We start from the raw sequence: 16771 nt of genomic DNA, 5'->3' as shown, positions 1-16771 counted from the left end.
TGCCTTTCAAGCTTTCGGTTTTTCTATCACTGACACCATACAGTCGGTCTCCGAAGACGTTGCCTATCAATCATTGGAATCTTTGATCTCAGACTTTCCAGACTATCCTTTGCCTTGTGCTGATGAATTGTTCTCCGCCGTGGCGGGAGGCCAATATTTTTCGAAAATCGATCTTTCGGAGGCTTATCATCAGATACCACTTGATGAGGACTCCAAACGGCTGGCGGTCGTCAACACCCCGTTTGGCCTTTACCAATACCAGCGGTTGGCCTTCGGAATCTCCAGTGCCCCGGCGATATTCCAGCATTATCTTGAGCACGTCACGTCGACAATCCCTCATTGTATTAATTACCTGGATGACATAATTGTCACAGGCTGCAGCACGAGGGAACACTTGCACAGCCTTTGCATTCTCTTTCTCAAATTCAGGTCTGTGGGCTTGTATTGCAACCTGCATAAGTCAAACTTCTTCCAACCGTCCATTGAGTATGTGGGCTACACCATCTCTCGGCACGGCATCCAGCCACTAGGAAGTTTGGTCCAAGGTATCGTCAACCTTCCTCGGCCCGCTTCGCTGAAAGAGTTACAAGCTTTTTTAGGCAAGATAGCCTATTACCACCGGTTCATTCCCAGGGCTTCCACCATAGCCCACCCCCTGTACTGCCTTCTGCGCAAGGGTGTTCCTTTTGATTGGTCGCCTGCATGCGAGCAAGCGTTCACCTCGTTGAAGGGCCTTGTTTGGCTACTTTTGATCCCCATAAGCCGTTGGTCCTGGCTACAGATGCTTCACAGTATGGGGTGGGGGCGGTCCTGGCCCATCGTAATGCAGATAGTTCCGAGCAACCACTGGCGTTTGCGTCTAAAACTATTAGTCCCGCACAGGCCCATTACTCCCAGGTGGAAAAAGAGGCTTTGGCCATTGTCTACGCTGTTACCAAGTTTCACCCTTTCTTGTATGGCACGAAATTTCAGTTAATCACTGACCATAAGCCGTTAATATCGTTATTTGGCCCCGCCTCTCAGATTCTGGATAGGCGGCCCACAGACTACAGTGCTGGGCCTTGTTCCTCTCTAAGTACCATTATGACATTCATTTTCGCCCTACCGGACAGCATGCCGACGCTCTTTCCTGTCTTCCGGTGGGCCCGGATCCTACGTTCGATCGAGAGGAGATTATGTGTTTTCATTTGGATGTGGCGTCCCGCCAAGCGGTTGATGGCTTCCCGATCACTAGTTCTCGAGTCGCCCGGGAAACGGCAGCTGACCCGGTTCTCCGGCAAGTAGTTCGCCTCATTCAGCAGGGGTGGTCATCCCGCCCTCCGGGCTGGGCCTCGGACCCTCTTCATAATTATTTTATTCTACGAGACCGCCTCTCGGTCTTGGAAGGGAGCTCTCCTTCTGGCTACCGATGATACAGCTCCTCGCGTGGTTGTTCCTGCAAGTTTACGAAGGGAGGTCCTCACGTTATTACATGCGGGGCCCTGGGGTGTTTCCCGTACTAAAACCTTGGCTCGCAGACATGTGTACTGGCCCGGTATTGACAGAGAAATTGAGCACCTGGTGGCCGCCTGTTCCCAGTGTGCGAGCCAACAGGCATCTCCCAGGGCAGCGTTCTCTTCATGGCCGCCGGCAACCCAAGCATGGGAATGTGTTCACATCGATTTTGCGGGCCTGTTTCTCAATGGCTTTTGGCTCATTGTCATTGATGCTTATTCCCGATTCCCATATGTGGTTCGCTGCTCCTCAACCACTTCAGAAGTTGCAATCCAGGCACTAGCAAAAATCTTTTCTGTGGAAGGTCTGCCAATCACCCTGGTCTCGGACAATGGACCGCAGTTTCTTTCGCAGACCTTCCAGGATTTTTGTAGGCGCTTCGCTATTCGGCACATTTGCTTTCCCCCCTTCCATCCACAATCGAATGGGGAAGCCGAGCGCATGGTGCGCACATTTAAGACACAGATGAAAAACTATGTGCACGAATTTCCTGCGGAGGAAGCATTGACGTTTTTCCTGACGGCATACCGGACCACACCAATGGGAGAACGCAGCCCCCCGCAAAGCTCCTCCGTGGGCGTCAACCTAGGACTCTGCTGCACCTCCTCCAACCTGGTCCTTGCCAGTCTTCGCAAACCAGAGTACCTGGCTTTCCACTGGGTATGTAGGTCTGGGCCCGTGGGTTTGGTCGCAATCCACATTGGATACCAGCGGTGGTCCTGCGCCGCAATGGTCGCTGGCTCTATACCTTGCAGGCGGGGGACCGGGTGGTACGTCGTCACCAAAATCAGCTACGTCCACATTTGGGCACCCACCCTCCGACCTCTCGGACACTGGCTTCCCCATTGCCGGCACCTGTGTTGGTTTCGCAGGGGACGTTACTGTCTCTCCCCGCTGTGACTCTGCCGCACTGCGCTGGTTCTCAGCCTTGGCAGCCTCCACTAGCTCCAGCACCGGCATCGCCATCGTTCGCGATGCCCCAGCGAGAGCCGGCCCCCCTCGCAGGCGCGTTTCTCAGGAGGCTGGTTCACCTGTGGTCGTCCCTTCCCCATCGTCCCTGCCGCTGGGTCTTGCCCCCCCCTGATGTGGAACAGGATCCGGAGTTCGACAGCTTGTCGCCCGTTCTGTCCCGAGCTCCGGTTGTGGGACGACGGGGGCCTCTTCGTGTGAGTCACTTCCAGCCGTTATTCGAAGGTTCCGGCTCGAGGGTTGGCAGATCCCCTCGACTCTGGCCTTCCAATGGATGTGGAGGTCAACGCTCCTGCCCGACGCTCCACCTTCCGACGCAGTGCATCACAGTGGCTTCACCCCCCCCCCCCCCCCCCCCCCCCCCCGAAGGAGGAGGAGTGCAGTAGCCACCAGAAAGATCACGGGAGGCGCACATCAACACGGCGCGTCACAGATGGTAGTTGCCACAAGTAGTGTCCTGTCCACCAGAGGGCACGCGAGAATTCGGACGCGACATCTGCCGGCATTACAACAACAACAACTCCGGCAGCACGGGCCGTGCCCAGTCAGTCAACATCGGGCATGCCTAGGACACAGTCCCAGTCTACGCTAAGTGAAGTGCGACATAAACGTGAACAGTGTTACTACATTTAGAATATTCCGTATAATATTTACACCCCAAATATATATATATATATATATTTTCCAGAAATATACATGTCTTACTGCAAACAATAACAAAAAGTGTTGCCACCCTTTCTCATGTTTTTCCTCAATATTTGCAGAATTACAACAACATAAAGGGCTTATGTGAAGTTTTAGATGCCCAGTTAGAAGAATTTACTGCAATTATAAAATCACAAGAATCAGAACTAAATACTTTGAAAGCAAGAAAGTAAGTACCTCTGATATTTGTAGCATGCCAGATGTTAACATAGCGTAAATAGGGACAGGAAAACACAATTTTATTTTATGCTGAGCTTCTGTGTTGTTTTTGCCAATTTTTGGTTTATTCTTTGCCAGTATTGTTATTAATTTTGGATGACTTCGTTTTGTATTGGTATGTATTCTTTATTGTTGCCTTATTTATTTATGGTCTTCAGATTAAAATGAAAATATATCTATCAGTTACATTATATTTACTGTCATCAGCAATAACTTTTATTTACATTGTTAAAAAATAAATGTTTATTTTAAACCGATTAAATCTAAGCAATTAAATAAAAAAATTAAACAACATATATTTTACAGCTCCATATTTTATCCAAAAGAAGTCATAATTTTTGTTAGTTAATTAAAATTGTAAGAAGTCCAACGGTATATCACATACAAAGTAAGTACAAAATGTCCTGTTTTTACACCCTACACTGACAATACCAAATTTGTGGGAATAACGAATTGGTGTCATCTGCAATCATAAATTTGATGAGGGTTTAATAATGTAGGTTAATGTGGTGCATCAGTTAAACTGTATTTTGTTGTAGCAAGCAAGTTCAAACTTGAAAACCACCAAATAAGTCACTTGAGTTTTACAAACACACAAATCAGCACAGCACCTGCTTTGTTTGCTTCTCTCAGCCAATTGCAGAACACACAATATTACACAAACATATTTCTAGCAGCAAAACAGGACACTGAGAAAGTTTATTTCAATATCTATGCGGTACTGTTTTTCCTGTTTTGTATGTAAAGCTTGTTGTGACAATCTTATCTGTTGTGTAGCCTGAGGTCCAGATTATTTGGTTGCAAGTGACACCAACATATGTGTCTCTATAAGAAAGCATACTATTTGTGCAGCTTAATTTAAATTCTTATGTCTATCGTATGTGATGCCACATATCTTGCACTGTGGTTTACTGTTAGAAACAAATGCCTTGTAAATTTACAATTTTGCAAAGCTAAAGTTGCATATTCCATGGTTTCATTTTGATACTTGGTTACTATGAAAATATTAAGATTAACTGATGCACCACATAAGATCTCTCAAAAACATTTGTTGTGCAAAAGTATCACAAATTGTGACATTGGTGCCTCTTACCACAACATAATTGGTTGAAAGTGGGGTATTTTTGTTCAGTATTGCATCTCTACATTGGGAAATGAGCTGCAATTTAAGACTGTAAGTGAACCTCAGTCTTGAGAAAAAAGTGAAAATCCAATTCCGACATTCAGTAACTGTCAGTTACCAGTATTACTAAACTGCTGCCCTCATGTTTACAATAATTTCCAATATCATAAAAACCATCAGTTTCATGTGAAAATCACTGATTTAGCGTTTTTTTCCCATGGTACTGCAAATGTAAAATTTTACTGTCCCTATACACAAGTTTAAAATTGTGCTGTGTTGCATCTACCTACAATATTATTGATTGCTTGGCAGGGCAGAACTTGAAAAGAATTTGGACAAGTACCAAGCAGAGATAAAGACAGCACGTGTCAGCATAAATGAGGAGAAATCTTTGCGCATAAAGGCTGAAAAGAGAGTGGATGTTGTTGAAGCTGAACTTGAGGACCATAAGGAAAAAATTGACAGCCTAGAAAGCCAGCTGTCAAAGTATAAGAATGTGACAAACGATCTCTCTCAGCAGGTATTTATGTACAAAGTTTTTAGCTATAAAGGTGGTCATCCAACATGTGTTTCTTTTACTGACTTCTAGCGTGCTGGATGGCTGTAGGCAGTGACTTACTATGATTCAACGAAATTACAAAACATAATTCAACAGAAGTTAATTTTTATTTAAATGGTGATCAGTTTAGGACTTATGTCCATTATCAATCCATCCACATAAGTCCAACCATAACACCATAACTGGGTAACTGCCAGTTACTATTTGCATAGAACAATCCAGTTTTGTGTGCACCATAACACATTATGGTGGTATGGGAGGACTTATGTGGATGGTTTGACAAACTTCTGTGCACTTTGATGGCTTTGTAATTTATTTGAAAGGATTTTTGTTCTTTCTGTGGACCCAATCATGGAGATCACAGAATGGGTCAAAGGATACTTGAACTAAATGATAAAATGAAGTATCTTTGACATTTGAAGGGGACATCTTACCTTTATATCTAAAGAAATAAATAAAAGATTCATATAATATACAACTGTTAAACTACTGCAAACTGTTTGTGCTTATTCTAGCTAAGTATAACACAATAATGTAACTATCTAATTGCAGATCTATCCAATTACATTACATTTTCAAATATTGATGACTTTTGTTAACACAGTAATGTAGCTGGAATACTGCTATTCAGTGGGGTTCGGTTGGGTTGGGTTCTTCTGCTTCTTCTATTACAATGATTTAGTGCTGTACAACTTCTTTTGATACATACACACCTGGAAATGGAAAAAAGAACACATTGGCACCGGTGTGTCAGACCCACCATACTTGCTCCAGACACTGCGAGAGGGCTATACAAGCAATGATCACACGCACGGCACAGCGGACACACCAGGAACCGCGGTGTTGGCCGTGGAATGGCGCTAGCTGCGCAGCATTTGTGCACCGCCGCCGTCAGTGTCAGCCAGTTTGCCGTGGCATACGGAGCTCCATCGCAGTCTTTAACACTGGTAGCATGCCGTGACAGCGTGGACGTGAACCGTATGTGCAGTTGACGGACTTTGAGCGAGGGCGTATAGTGGGCATGCGGGAGGCCGGGTGGACGTACCGCCGAATTGCTCAACACGTGGGGCGTGAGGTCTCCACAGTACATCGATGTTGTCGCCAGTGGTTGGCGGAAGGTGCACGTGCCCGTCGACCTGGGACCGGACCGCAGCGACGCACGGATGCACGCTAAGACCGTAGGATCCTACGCAGTGCCGTAGGGGACCGCACCGCCACTTCCCAGCAAATTAGGGACACTGTTGCTCCTGGGGTATCGGCGAGGACCATTCGCAACCGTCTCCATGAAGCTGGGCTACGGTCCCGCACACCGTTAGGCCGTCTTCCGCTCACGCCCCAACATCGTGCAGCCCGCCTCCAGTGGTGTCGCGACAGGCGTGAATGGAGGGACGAATGGAGACGTGTCGTCTTCAGCGATGAGAGTCGCTTCTGCCTTTGTGCCAATGATGGTCGTATGCGTGTTTGGCGCCGTGCAGGCGAGCGCCACAATCAGGACTGCATACGACCGAGGCACACAGGGCCAACACCCGGCATCATGGTGTGGGGAGCGATCTCCTACACTGGCCGTACACCACTGGTGATCGTCGAGGGGACACTGAATAGTGCACGGTACATCCAAACCGTCATCGAACCCATCGTTCTAGCATTCCTAGACCGGCAAGGGAACTTGCTGTTCCAACAGGACAATGCACGTCCGCATGTATCCCGTGCCACCCAACGTGCTCTAGAAGGTGTAAGTCAACTACCCTGGCCAGCAAGATCTCCGGATCTGTCCCCCATTGAGCATGTTTGGGACTGGATGAAGCGTCATCTCACGCGGTCTGCACGTCCAGCACGAACGCTGGTCCAACTGAGGCGCCAGGTGGAAATGGCATGGCAAGCCGTTTCACAGGACTGCATCCAGCATCTCTACGATCGTCTCCATGGGAGAATAGCAGCCTGCATTGCTGCGAAAGGTGGATATACACTGTACTAGTGCCGACATTGTGCATGCTCTGTTGCCTGTGTCTATGTGCCTGTGGTTCTGTCAGTGTGATCATGTGATGTATCTGACCCCAGGAATGTGTCAATAAAGTTTCCCCTTCCTGGGACAATGAATTCACGGTGTTCTTATTTCAATTTCCAGGAGTGTATTTGACATCACCATATTGACATTTATCGTAGAACAGTACTTATCTGTACGACTCAATAGTGAAAGTCTGTTGATAATAAACATAGCTGCTTCTCAGCAGAACATAAGTGTAATGTGTGAATCATGATAATCAGATTACTGAGTGTTTGATAAGCTATGTTTACAGTTTTATTCTGAACCCATATGGATTCTCAATTTCTTGGTTTGTTGGGTGTAGGCTTATTGACCTGTTAGGGGGAAGCTTCTTGAACGCCTTTGCACTAGTACACAGATGTTCGCTTTGAAATGTGAACTTCGAACAGCACAGGCATATAAAATGTGGGTTTACTGAATATTTTTATTGATAGGTTTAAATATCGAATAACTAATAAAGAGATACTTTACAATGTGGGGACAAAAAGATTTTTCATGACTTGATTGAAAGAAGGTATAGGTTGAGAGGACCCACTGTGAGCCATCAAAGAACAATTTATTTGGAACTGGAGAAAAGTGTGAGAGGTAAAAATTTCTGGAGGGGGAGAAACATTTGAACACAGTAGACAATTTCCAATGGATGTAGATTGCAATAGTTGTACAGAGTTTAAAAGGCTTGCACAGGATGGACTCGAGTGTAAAGATGCATCAATTCAGACTGAAGACCACAACATTGTCATCTTAATTTGATATATATATCTAAAAACAAAGATGATGTGACTTACCAAATGAAAGTGCTGGCAGGTCGATAGACACACAAACAAACACATACATACACACAAAATTCAAGCTTTCGCAACAAACGGTTGCTTCATCAGGAAAGAGGGAAGGAGAGGGAAAGACGAAAGGATGTGGGTCCCAAGGGAGAGGGCAAGGAGCCACTCCAATCACGGGAGCGGAAAGACCCACCCTAGGGGGAAAAAAGGACAGGCATACACTCGCTCGCGCGCACACGCGCACGCGCACACACACACACACACACACACACACACACACACACACACACACACACACAAGCAGACATTTTCAAATGTCTGTTTCTTTTTTTTTTGTGTGTGTGTGTGTGTGTGTGTGTGTGTGTGTGTGTGTGTGTGTGTGTGTGTGTGTGTTGCGCGCGAGTGTATGCCTGTCCTTTTTTCCCCCTAGGGTGGGTCTTTCTGCTCCCGGGATTGGAGTGGTTTCTTGCCCTCTCCCTTGGGACCCACATCCTTTCGTCTTTCCCTCTCCTTCCCTCTTTCCTGATGAAGCAACCGTTTGTTGCGAAAGCTTGAATTTTGTGTGTATGTTTGTGTGTCTATCGACCTGCCAGTACTTTCGTTTGGTAAGTCACATCATCTTTGTTTTTAGATATATTTTTCCCACGTGGAATGTTTCCCTCTATTATATTCATAATTTGATATATAGTTTGTTAATAGTAAGTGTTGCTTCTACTCATTCCTAGAATTTCTTACAGATCTACGTAATAAATGGTGGGTAAATCATTTTGTATTTTCAAAGGTAACAGATCTTCAGGAGAATAACCACGAGGCCGAAGCAGCTGTAAAAACATTACAGAGGCAAGTTAAAGGTCTGCAAGAAGAAAACTGCATGCTGAAAGAAGAGATAAGTCAGAGACTCACACAAATACATGGTATGCGAGAGTCCGGTTGTGAACTAAACAAACAACTTGAAAATGCTGCTATTGCTGTCCAGTGTGCTGAGACTAGGTGAGTTCAGACTTCAGTTTTAATTTGAGTACAACCTCTTCTTACATGGCTTATTGGTAGTCAATATCTTCTTTGAGGAGTTCTCCCAAACTCAGTTGCTCCTTGTCTGTTGTTCCAAAGCTGTCAGGAATTCTTAGTCAGTGTAGTTGCGTATTTTCTTTGTGCCCACTCATTGCATCAGAAGTGTTATGTCCAATGCAGTGACAAAAATAAAAGTGCAATTAATCATCACTAACAAAGTATGAAACCTAGACTACCTGTTCAAATTAAAAATTTCCTTTAATTTTCCTAGACTACTTAAAGCAAGTGACATAACCATTACATGATACTCGGATACCAGGATGAGAGGTATGCCCTAGTTTTAAGGTGAGAGGAGACAACCATTAAGTGGACGACATTGGTCTTTCATTGTCCTCACAAGTGATGCTAGATATCAAAGTGACCTGGCCTTCCTTTTGAACCTTCCCCAACCGATTCCACTTTCCTCACTGAGGAAGGAACTAAAAACTCTGAAAGTTAGGTATTGTTTTCATCTACTGCTAAATGTTTTCATCAATAGTAAGATGAACGTTTTCTGCCAAAGACAAGTAATGGTCAGACACTCTTGTCACCTAGTTATTTTTTCTTCTCAGATGTGAGCTGCAGTTCTTGTTGTAATGGCCATCCTGCATTATACAGGTAAGCTCAACAATAACACCCAACTGTTCAGAGTAGTGTCGACTGGCACATGGATACCCAAATTCTATTATGCAGTAATTGAGCCAGTCCCACAAAAATATTTAAAAAATCACTCATTTAAGCTGTAGGCTTAGAACTAGAATGCATGGCTAGTCAGCAACATGCAGACTTTCAAAGGATTTAAATCACAGATTCGGGATGGTCACACTTTTTGTGATAGCTGTTCATGAGGGGACATATTGAGGATGATGAATGAAGCTACTTTTGCATAAAAAAAACTGAACAATACAGCAGAACAAAACATACTAGACAGGGTACAAAATGCCTAACATTTCTACAGCCAAGTCAGAAAGCTGCTGTGGGATAACAAAGTTAAATTAACCATGCTCCATATTTAGTTTACACAAGTTCTGACTTGGGTCCTGTAAATATACACCCTCTTAGGTAAAGATGAAAGAAAATTTCTGGCTACGCAAATGAGTCTTTTTCAGAACTAAAAGTCAAAGGAGTAAGATGAGAAATAAAGGAAATGAAATGAATAGGACTGAAGCTGGCATCAAAATGCCTATTAATGATGTAGGAAAGCACAGACTACAGTGGTATGGTCAGTTATTGAGAATGAAATAGTGGAAACTAAATGAAATTAAAATCGGAATAGCAATCAGTGGAGACTGTGTGTGTGTGTGTGTGTGTGTGTGTGTGTGTGTACTGACCAAACTTTATTTATTTGTGACAGTCTTTTTGTTGTGCCTATCTGCGACTCAGCATCTCTGCTATATAGAAAGAACAATTTTTCAGTGAGAAACTTATATGGTACCAGTCATGGCAGGAGTCATACATTAGTAGAATTTACCAAGTAGAACATGTTTGTTCTCAACTCTTTCTTCCAGAAGAAAGCAAGGGAGGAAGTATACTTAAGTGAGACCATATGGAACAAAAAGTATAACCCCCCTAAGTTTTAGGTAACAATAAAGAAATTGTGCGGCCTGTGACAATCCTGAAGGACTTTGAGGTCAGGTAACTGTAAATGTTAAAATACTGAGTAAAAGTAGATACAGACAGAAAATCTGAACTGTAGTTTATGGCACCTGATTTAAGAATATGAAGTTATTCCACATTAAGTGAAGAGTCCAGAATCTTATAAAATTAAAATTATAAAGGACACATACAAAAGGGGCCTGTACTCAACAAAAGTAAACACAAAGTAAATTGTGGCCACAAAAAGAGCAAATTAAAAGAAAATATCAAATGGAACCAGGCTAATATTAAAGAGAAAGTGAGAATTTTTACAAAACAGTAATACGGACATGACAGAATAAGCTGAATTAATCAAAATGATTAAGAAATGTGGTTAGAAGAAAATAACAATAAAATGAAAATATCACCTTGAACAATTTGAAACCCATGGGCTGTGTCTGCTGGAAACAAAATCCTCTTCGCTATGATGCCAATTATTTCCCTATTCCATTCCTTCTCCATTTTTCTTACATTCCTTTGGTCATCTGTCCAGTGGGATTCCTGTCTCTCTTCCCTTGCAACCTGCTTTGCTACCATCACCCCTTCTTTTCTTCTTGTGTCCCCACACCGCTCCATCCTTGATGTTTCTAGTTTACTTTTCAAAGGTTTCTTTTCTAGTAGGTCTCTCACTCTTTTGTTTCATCTATCTAACCACAACACTCCTATTATACTTCCCAGAAATTTCTTTTTTATAGTGGACACCTCATCCATTTGTTGAATAATTACATTTGTCAACTTAGGCTGTAACATTTACTGTATTAAAACCGCCTCTGTTGTGCAACTAGTTTCAGCTTATGGAACTTCCTGGCAGGTTAAAACTGTGTGTCAGGCCGAGACTCGAACTCGGGACCTTTGCCTTTCGCAGGTAAGTGATCTACCTACTGAGCTACCCAAGCACGACTCATGCCCTGTCCTCACAGCTTTAATTCCACCAGTACCTCGTCTCCTACCTTCCAAACTTCGCATAAGTTCTCCTGCATACCTTGCAGAACTAGCACTCCTGGAAGAATGGATATTGTGGAGACATGGCTTAGCCACAGCCTAAGAAGTTTCATATCAGCGCACACACTGCTGCAGAGTGAAAAAATTTCATTCTAGTTTCATCTTATGTAGCGATTTTAGAGTATTTACCCAGACTGAGGGGATGTAGACATGAAATGGAAGTAGACCCACATAGTGCTACCATTCTATGACAGTTTACAGAGATAAAAAGTTTTACTAGTTCGACACACTGTAGGCCAGTCTTTAATACAAGCCACGAGTGGTGTTTGATTTGACTCCATTGAGTTCATATGTTTGCTACGAAAAATTGTTCCTTCGATTCCCTCTGCTACCTAAACTTCTTCAATGACTGTTTCTCTTGTACCTTTTCATGTCTTGATTCCTGTGCCGTAATTGGCTGTACTGTACTGAAGCCACTTTCCTGTATAACTATTAATAATTTAGGTGCATTTTTAATTAGTTCTCTTCCCTCCACAACTTTTAGCTGTTCAGTTCTTTTATCCACAGTATTGTCCCACGTGTGTTTGCCAGGATTCCCTTTGCAAGAAGAACTGAACTGTAACTGCTACATGCCATAGTAGTAATCAGCACCTGCAGGAAATGTGAAAATTGTTGCAATGGACAAATGTAAACCTTAAGCAAAAAAAAAAAAAAAAAAAATAGTAGTTCAGGTCACACTGTTTCAATTAAAATGTAACAAGCATACTGCTTAATGCCTTAGAGATGAATTTCAGACAATTTAGTAGCATTACATTACTTAAAAGGTATTTTGAATCTTTCCACCTTGGCTGTTGTTGACAGTTGTTCACCTTGTTACATTTTGAATGATTGTCCAAATTTAGCATTACAGTCTAGTTTCACATGCAGTTTACAAAGATAGAGCAAGTATATGCTTGGCTTACCATAATACAAAAGTAATATTTTACAACAGACAGCCTGTGTGAGTGAGAGTGAGAGTATGACAGTGACAGTGACGAGAGAGGAGAGAGAGAGAGAGAGAGAGAGAGAGAGAGAGAGAGAGAGAGAGCCTTTTAATATGCCTGTGCTCCTCCACTTGAATAAAATGACGAGATTACTTCATATTGTAGCCATTTAGCTTTCTTCCAATACTGGGAAATATATTGTCATGACTGTGTAGGATATTTTTGTTTCTGTTTATTCTTGTGTAAACTTCGTCTTCCTTTGGGCTTACAGGATCGCTGAACTGCACGCTAAATTAGAAGAAACGCAGGTGGCGTACAAGTATGAGGAGCTAAAGGCAGAGTCAAAGATACGACAACAAGAGAAGCTAATTCTACACTTGCAAACAAACTTGGAAAAATATTCCAAGAAAAAGAAGGTACGGTTATTACGCTGTCTGAAAATTTTGAAATACACAGTAGATGAATTTTTAGTAATAAAATGGACATTAGTTTTCAGTATGGTTAGTATTTGTAATTTTATTTGCTACTGAGATAACCGTAGCTTTCTAAATTAAGAGATGATTTTTTTTATGGAAGGATTTGAGAGCTATTGAAGAGAGAGCTTGGGGAAATAGTACAATTGTCACCCTTATTAATGTTTAGTTTCAAACATCCCACAAATAAATAGCTGTTCTAAATATATAGGCCAGTACTGAATTCTGCACATTGAAACTTTACATGCATTACTCGGTTTTGTATATACGTATTGGTCCGTGTAATTAGCAACTTTTCTGTTTATTTTTATGAAATATTAAAAAATGTATTGTTGGTTTACTTATCTTCCAAAGGACTTTGAAGTGATCTTAAAAAATGCCTCATTGCTTTGAAAAACAAATAATTCCTCCAATACCTTAAAGTGCTTGTGCATTGTGTGTTAAAAAGCTTGTGCCAATATCATAACTTTTTATAAAATATGTAGGATTCCCATTTGGAAATGTTTCTTATTGTGTCCTCTGTGAGTCGCGCCTGAAGTTATTCTGCCACTTTTATATTAGTCGACCACAATATTAGTTCACTTAGGGTTGTGGGCACTAAAGTCAGCTTATTGTGAATTTTTATTGTTATATTTCATGAAGTCACACTGAACCATTTGATAGTATATGCACAACTGTCTTGAAATCATTCACAATGCAATGTGTTTTCCTTAGCCGCTGACTTGTTTACTGTAACTTCACTGCGCGTTTCTAATAACGGTCACAGGAGGCTAAGTGCAATAATATTGGGGTCGTGTAATAATCCGTAAGCAACAGTATACTTTTGTAACTTGTGGAAACCCTTTATATGCTCAAAGACATTTTGTGATAAATTATTTCACATGTCGCTTCCCACATTTGAGAAAATATGCCTTGTCATGATTAGCAGCAGCACCAGCAGCCATTTCTCATCCACTGTTTGAAAAGCCCTTCTCTGGTTACTGTCCATTGTTGCATTCTGTGACACACAACCATGTGGCTACTGCATATTTTCTAATGCCACCCACCCACCTTCCATTAGGTGGCAATCTTGGTATTTTCTTATCCCAGTCCATCTCCACTTCCATTACGTTTTTGTTATAGCCATAACTGTCTTTCCCCACCAACTTGATTACTACTGGCAGTTTCATCATACGTCTCTCCATTGATCAATTGGCAGCCTTCGGTTTATTAATTGTTTTTGAATTGACAGTCCTTGTAACATTGTCATTACCAAAACTGTTAAGACACACAGACACAATTTTGCTTTACATACAGATTTTTCTTTACTTTTGCTTTCCTTTTACTGTACCAGCAAAATAGACGAAACTGTACTTTTTAACAAAGTTGTTTATGCAAAACACGAAGCAGCTGGAGAGAGTGATCATCCATTTGTTGAATGATGAGTGGTCATGTATATATGAAGAAAGAGTGTGTGTGTGTGTGTGTGTGTGTGTGTGTGTGTGTGTGTGTGTGTGTGTGTGTTTCTGTTCTTTTCTGAAGAAGGCTTTGGTCAATAGGTAAATGTGTCACAGTATATATGTTGTGCCTGTCTGCAATTTGTGTCATCTTTACAATGAGCAGCAATCTATCCTTCTCATGGTGTTGATATTCCAGCCTGGACTTTCCACTATTTGATTTCTGACTTTCTACATGATGAGCCTTTCTTTCTAGCTTTTTGTGTGTGTTTGCTCTGCTTCTGAAGCAGTTTGACTTCCACATGCTGTAAAATATCTTTACTGTTTCTTCAAATCACCAGATTACTTTTGTACTTCTGTTTGGTCTTTGCCATGTCAATTACCATTCTGTTTCCTTCTGGGAGAATGTGTTCAGTGCAAACCTGTTTTCTTTAGCAAATTCTGACAACATATAACCTGCCTTGTCATTTCCAGTAGCATACCCAATGTTTCTCACTGAAAAATGGTTCTTCAGTTCTTGTTCCATTTTCCCTGTAAAATCTTCCATTTTTCCATATACCGGGAATTGCTGCCATTTGTCACCATCTTTAATTCTTTAACGAACTGTTCTTCCTCATGATCAGAAAGTGTGTTAACACACAGACCTGTACTATTTCCCCAAAAAATCTATTGTTTATTTTTGAAACTAGTCTTGCTATTACTTAAGATTATTTCTAATTTTCTTGCTTATATGAAGCCTACATCTAAATTTCCTCACTGCTCTGTTACTCTGAAGAATGATGGGCAGTCAAATGAGAACCAAACACCCACTGAAATGTGACCATCAAATGATGACAAACTGATGTCCACGTACATCTTTCTTCAGGTTGCCAAAGATAGGAAAATCACATGGTGAATAATCTGGGCTAGCCTTCATCCGATGGCAGGGTGCAGGCAGACTTTATCGTGCAACAGGATGATTCCATATGACAGACGAATGCTGTGATATGATTAAATGGTGTGCCACAGTTACTGTGAAGTGTCCTTTTAGCTTTGCGCATTGATTGTGGTTTGACGCTCAGGAACTCAATGAGCAGAGGGCCCCTGTAGTCCAGGGAGATGGTCGTAATGACCTTACATGGTGGCACCATGACCCTGAAGGCAAACGGCAAAGCCAACTGTGGAAACATCCCTCATCTCCCCCTCCAGAGAAATCCAAAGCTGTTCACACAAGCTCTGGTAAGGTCATGACGACTTCCCTCTTTGACTCTAGGGGCCCTATGCTCAAGCGTGGAACCACAATCAGTGTGCAGCATGATGAAGACACTTTGCAGAAACTGTGACCTGCTATAAAGTAAAAACTCCCAGGTATGCTGTTCAGCAGAATTGTCCTTTTGCCTCATAGCGCCCACCCTCACACTGCCAATTGGACGAAGGCTACACTTCAACGATTTGGTTGGGAAGCACTGCAACACCCGCTGTACAGCCTGGATGGTTCACTGTGTGATTTCACATCTTTGGCGACATAAAAAATAGACCTGCAAGGATGTCTGTTTCAGTCAAACGATGAAGTGCAAGAGTTTGTGCAGTTGTGGATCAGTGTTGTGGATCAGTCAGCAGCTGACCGTGTTGTATGAAACAGGATTAGATTATATTTACTTTCATTTCAATTAATCCTTAGTGAGGATGTCCTCCAGGATGTAGAACGTGTCAGAAAAACAATAATACATGACAAATATTTACAACTAAAACAAATAAGCTAATGTACCTTGCACAGGTCCCAAGTGGAATGAGCGTCTTTTTTTTAAAAAAAAGAAAACACTATATGAAAGGATCATGTTACAACACTCATTTACTAAGATTGCATTAATGCTTTGAATTTACAATTAAACAATGTTTTTATTTGTAAGGTAATAAATGTATTAATAGTACTACTACAATACTTATTTACAATGGACACATTACTGCACTGCAATGGTACAGAAGTTATACACAATCAGTTGGTTCTCCTGAGAAATTAATCAGTGGAGTAGAAGTTGGCCACCAATAATTCCTTTAGGATTCTCTTAAACTGAATTTTATTGGTTGTTAAGCTTTTTATGGTTGCTGGCAAGTTACTGAAAATGTGTGTTCCGGAATAATGCACACCTTTTTGTACAAGAGTAAGTGACTTTAAATCCTTGTGCAGATTATTCTTATTTCTAGTATGAATTCCATGAACTGAGCTGTTGGTTTGAAAAAGTGATATATTTTTAATGAGAAATTTCAATGAGTAATAAATATAATGGGAAGCAGTTGTTAGTATCCCTAGTTCCCCAAACAGGCCTGTGCAGGATGTTCTTGAGTTCACACCACATACAGTGGCGGTCGAAATAATAGAGCCA

At 42.1% G+C, this 16771-nt stretch overlaps 1 protein-coding gene across 1 annotated transcript in view; it reads left to right on the top strand.

The window, feature by feature from the left end:
- Window positions 1–16771, top strand: part of LOC126418654 (citron rho-interacting kinase) — a 227854-nt gene that overhangs the window by 102399 nt on the left and 108684 nt on the right. Inside the window, 4 exon segments of the mRNA XM_050085532.1 lie at window positions 3228–3337; window positions 4823–5030; window positions 8671–8879; window positions 12771–12915. Of these exon segments, the coding sequence (XP_049941489.1) occupies window positions 3228–3337; window positions 4823–5030; window positions 8671–8879; window positions 12771–12915 (672 nt within the window).

Source organism: Schistocerca serialis, chromosome 9 (genome assembly GCF_023864345.2).
Source record: "Schistocerca serialis cubense isolate TAMUIC-IGC-003099 chromosome 9, iqSchSeri2.2, whole genome shotgun sequence".
Lineage (NCBI taxonomy): Eukaryota > Metazoa > Arthropoda > Insecta > Orthoptera > Acrididae > Schistocerca > Schistocerca serialis.
The sequence above is the reverse complement of the archived record's forward strand: the minus strand, read 5'-3'. Positions and strand labels throughout refer to the sequence as shown.